Genomic DNA, 5,573 nt, shown 5'->3' with positions numbered 1-5,573 from the left:
ATTCTCTTTCAGATGATAGTCAAAAGCTAAGTTGCATATTGGGTACCTAAGTTAAAAATATTTGTTAATTAATGATCAATGATTCATTTTCGCAACAAAAAGATTGATGTACTACAAAAATGGTAAAAATAAATTTATGAAGTAGTTATATTTTCATAGCAAAAATTTCACACTAATTGAAACTTCAAGTATTTTTATAAAAACAAACTTAAGACAATTAATTAAAATTAATTTAATTTGGCAAAAGAGTTATAAAATATAATCTGAATATTCAATTACCTACTTAACCATATAAATATATAAACTTCTATAGTTTTATAGGAAATTGAAATAATTTAATTTTGAAAAATTAGTTTATTACTGATATAATTCATTACAGCTACAGTAATACATGAAGTATTAATACAGTAAGGAGAAACAATAAGTTCCCACCTTATACAACTTTAATTAATGCTTACAAAAGTATATAAAGATACTTCAGAAATGCCTTGTACAGTATACAATGTAATATTTATTAACACTAAAATATAAAACTAAATGGCACAAATAAATATGTTTACAAATTGTTTTACTATATTAAATACAACTTACCATAACAATTTATTTTTGATACAAAACATTATTATTAATATGTAGTATTAAATAAGTAATAATTATTCTTAAGTTTGGATTTAATTGATTACTACACACTACTTATAGACCAACACTATGGAACGAATAGGGGAACAATTATTTTAAATGTTATGAAAATACCAAACAAATTTTATAGCAAATAAATTTATTTACAAAATATTCTAATAAATTCAAATTTTTTTTAAAGTCAAAATATAGTATTATTAATTACAATTAAGAATTGATTATTATCAGTCCACATAATCTTAAATTTAAATAAAACTTACTATAACTAAATAATGAAATTATAAGTCTATTAATATTAAATTTTTTATTAAATTAACATTAGTATGTTTTTGAGTCTGTTGAATATCAACTTCAATTTATTATTATGAAAAAATAAATACAATTTCTTTTATACTGATTTTTATAATAATTTAGAAATTATTTAAAAAAATTATATCATTCAAAAAAAAAGCAAACTAAGATTGAAATTTATCACTCTAATTTTGACACTTTTTTCTAAATAATTCTTAAAATTAATAAAACTGTACATTTGTATTGTTGTGAAAAGTGTATAATTTTGAGCAAAAAAAAACCAAACACATAGATAAAACATTTACTATTACTGTAGATCTTTTTACATTTTTTAAAATTACAATAAGACAATAGACAGGAGAATATAACCATCCCTTTTGTACACATTATGCAATGAAGAATTATTTTTATCTTTTAATTAACCTTTAAGTATCACTTTTCCAAAGTTTTATAGTTTTATCATTTTCTAATGCTGCTGATGCAATTATATTTGCTGTAGGATGACATGACGTACACAAGACTACATCTGAAAAAGTAATTTATAAAAATGTTAAGAAAACCGTATGAGTTTTAAACAAAGTGTAATTACCGGTATGCCCTTGTAATTTTTGTACTATTTCTTTCGACTGTAAATTCCAAATATAAACCATATTGTCTTCTGATCCAGAAACTATCCACTACAATAATAATAATGAAGGTAAGAACATGAAATGTAAGCATAATAATTAACATGTAACACTTGCCTTTCCACCTGTTACAGAAAAATTTGCAAATATACAATATTTCTCATTTTTGTGTCCTACATATGTTTTTAGACATTTTCCTTTTGTGTAATCCCATAATTTTAGAGTATTATCTAGTGTTGCAGCCAATATGTATTTACCATTTGGTGAAAATTTCACAAATGAAACTGGTGGATTGTCATCATCAATTAGTGTTTTCAAACATTGACCACTGGCAGTATCCCAAATACGACTAAAATTTTAAATAAATACAAAATTAATTAGTAAAATATGATTTGAAATATAATAAGTACATACAACAATTTTAAATTATTTTATATTACCATAAACCATCATAACTACTAGATACTACAAGTGATCCATCTCTATTAAAATGAACAGCACTGACTGGATCTGAATGTGCAGGTAGTGTTTTCAAACATTTTCCACTTTTAACTTCCCAAATACGCACACTTTCATCAAACTAAACAATTAATGAACATGTTATAAAATAATATACTATAATTCAAAATATTTCAAAACTTACAGATCCAGAAGCTATTAAATTTGATTGAGGGTTAAAATTACAGCAAAAAACATAGTTACTGTGACCTTTAAGAGTCTTGACGCATTTTGACTAAAAATCAAACCGTAATTATAGTTTAATGAGAGGAGTAAAGGTTAAACATTTGTACAAATTTATATAAACAATTTATTATAAAATATCTGATATAGTTAATTTACAACATTTGTTTACTACAGTTACTGTACGTAATTTTAAAATTATAAATTTATTACATTATTAATACTTTCTTACCGAGCTTAATTCCCAAACTTTTAATGTTTTATCATCAGAAGCAGATACTAGAAGACGGCTATCAGATGACCAGCTAACATCACTGATTCCTAATTTGTGTCCAGCAATAGACTTTTCAAATTTGCCATCATAAGCGCCCCAAATTTTAATTAACTTATCAGCAGCTAAAACAAAAGAAATTCAAAGAATTAATAAATTTAGTTAAAACAAATACACATAAGAGTTTAGAAACATATTTTATTTATAATAATGTGTGATTTTAAGGTTTTAAATAAAAAAATGTATGTAAATAATATTAATTTATAATAATGAATGTAACATGTAATAACATGTATATATTAATGCACGTATAAGAACCCTGTCCATAAATTTACTTACATGAACTGGCAAGCCATTCACCGTTGGGACTAAATTTAACGGAAGACACAGCTTTTGTATGACCAGCCAAAGTAAATTTCAATGAGTAATTTGGTTTCTGGAATGAACAGTAATAATAATGAAAGTATAAATATTTATTTGGACAAATTAAACTAAAATTTAAAAACATACCACATTGCTGGACGATTTTTCTCGGTCTCTGGCTGGTTGCATACTTTGACCGAGTGGTGGACCGCCAATTTGCGAACTTGGGCCCATAGGTACCATGATGATATGAGCTTAGAAGAGTAGATGATTTAAAAGAAAAAATTCAATGCTGTGATGAAAAACGTAAATAAGAAAGGTACACTACCATAACAGACGCTGTGCCGCTTTGGTCGTGGCCCATGAGACAGTGGATCATTATCATAAACAACAATACAACAACCAATACAATTGATAAAAAACATTATATGTTGGTCACACTGCCAAATATGGCGGGAAATCTATCGTTTTTACAAATCACAGTAGATAATGTTTTCTAGGATCGTTTGTACAATTCACACAATACTGCTATAAGCAGTGGCGTATTTAGGAATTTCAGGATAGGGGCAACACATATTTCCCCCTCCACTAAAAAAAATGTTGTTACTAATTATTATTATTTATTAAAATCTCTATTGATTTCTAGATATACAATATAAATACAAAATTCAAATATTTTTCTTCCTTGATTCAGAACCACCAAAATCATTAATTATTTATACAAAATCCAATGAAGTGGTTATTTCAGCTGCAGTTATTAATACCGGTAAAGCCGAGCAGCGGTCTTGAGCCATTGTAGACAGTCAGTAGCTTTTATTATTTTTAATGTTGAAAAAGAATGCTCTGCAGTACAATTTGTAGAATGTGTACACAACAAAATACGTAAAGCTACTTCAACATAGGGATGAACACTAGTAAAATTATGTTCTCTTATGAACCGTAATATCTGTATTGTTATAAACTTAACTTTAATGTTTTTTATATAGCCTTGAAATTGTACACACTCATTTACAGAACATGTTGCCAAATCATTTGGGTAAGTTGTGTCGGTGTGTAAAGTATGAAATAAAAATTACCAGCCCCCTAAATCTTTAAAAATTTGCCGCTCCGGACTACGAGACCCATAGTCCCTATCTAAATACGCCCCCGGCCATAAGTGATGGCCCAAATCTCTTGAGATTAAGTTGCAATGATCAAAAAAATAATAATCTAATCCAATATGTTATTATACAAATAAAAATATTTTAAGCTATTATTTATTAAAAATATTATTCACATAATTTACGTTAAAAGTGTGTTTATGTAACTCGCTGCTCTTAACTCACTACATTGTAATAACTAACAATTATTATAACCATTCCAATAATCGATTCCAACAATACCAAATTATAGTAATTACCAACCGTAAATCTGAAAGTTAATTACCCGTTTTAGGTAAAATTTAATTTTTTTTTTCTATTTGGTTTAAAAAGAATTATAAAGATTTTTTCTTCTTAGGAGATAACAGTTATAACCATATGATTTATTCTCTAATGTTTTATAATCACGAGTAAATAATTTATTGTTGGTACATTCAGTGTTGGCCTGGTATTTCAAGATCCAGATGCATTTTTCAAGATGTGCCGCCAAAAATGTCATCTCATAAAATGATAAAGAAAGTACCTATTCATAAATAGTGCAAAATATTACAATGTTTTAATGGTGCCTTATTTAAAATACACAAACAATTCCATAAAATGATGTAAGTAATACCTTATGATATAGAACTTATCGTTGAGCTATTATAGTTTTATACTAGTAGTTACTAACTTCAAGTTAGTAATAAAAATAAAAAAATATACAACTTAATATTTTTTAATGATATCCAAATTGCACTGTTGATTTTTTTTAAAATAGTAATTTTTTCAGTTCTCTAAAGGCCGTCAGTAATTATAACTATAAATTATAATCAACTATAATGGTAACAATGATAATTTATAAAATTTAGAAATGGAAGACTAGCAGTACAAATTCGGCTGACACTGTTTACATTATTCTCATACAATCATGCAGTCATAATTGTAGGTGATAGAGTGATAAAGAGGACTTTAACAATGAAATGCTCATTGAATTAAATTCAGTAGTTAAAAACAGGGACTGGAATCTATAGGTTTTTTCGGTTCCAGTTTCGGTTTTGGTTGGTCAATTAATTTTTTAAGGGTTCTGGTTTAGATTTCGGTTTTTTAAAAGAGTAAGTGTTCTAGAGCCGGTTAATTTCGGTTAATTCTGATTATTATAAGAGGTTTATTAAAAAATAATATGAAATTATTTATTTATTCCTATTTAAATTGTAATTGTTTCATTTCATGAAAATAGAAGGTATTATGAATAGTTAAATAAAATAATTATAAATATATTAAATATATATGTATTATATCAGCCTATTATATTTCTTTGAGTCAGGTTATTTTATTCCAACTCGTAGTAATAATTTGTAAAATATATTGTAATATTGTGAAATATTATGATTTGATGAAATAAACATCTTTAATTTAAAATTTAATTTTAATTAGGAATCAAAGTTAATACTTGCTACTGTTGTAGCTACACATTTTTTATAAACATTAATTATATATAATACTTAATAGACAAGATAGATGATATACTTATTGTAAATTGTAATATATTAATAAACATACAAAAATAATAATAATAATACAAAT

At 25.6% G+C, this 5,573-nt stretch overlaps 1 protein-coding gene across 1 annotated transcript; it reads right to left on the bottom strand.

Annotated features, from left to right (window-relative positions):
• Positions 1-1,149: 1,149 nt before the first annotated feature.
• LOC112686387 (protein will die slowly) lies at positions 1,150-3,251 on the bottom strand. The gene is made up of 8 exons (XM_025558622.1): positions 3,019-3,251; positions 2,848-2,944; positions 2,470-2,633; positions 2,200-2,289; positions 1,997-2,136; positions 1,674-1,905; positions 1,520-1,607; positions 1,150-1,456 (listed from the first exon to the last, which is right to left on the bottom strand). The coding sequence occupies exons 1-8, from the start codon at positions 3,112-3,114 to the stop codon at positions 1,356-1,358; spliced, it is 1,008 nt and encodes a 335-aa protein (XP_025414407.1). The 5' UTR covers positions 3,115-3,251; the 3' UTR covers positions 1,150-1,355.
• Between the last annotated feature and the right edge of the window lie 2,322 nt (positions 3,252-5,573).

This window comes from Sipha flava, unplaced genomic scaffold, assembly GCF_003268045.1.
Source record: "Sipha flava isolate LNK unplaced genomic scaffold, YSA_version1 307_pilon_pilon, whole genome shotgun sequence".
Taxonomy (NCBI): domain Eukaryota; kingdom Metazoa; phylum Arthropoda; class Insecta; order Hemiptera; family Aphididae; genus Sipha; species Sipha flava.
Note: the sequence above shows the minus strand (reverse complement) of the source record. Positions and strands in the feature narration are given on the sequence as shown.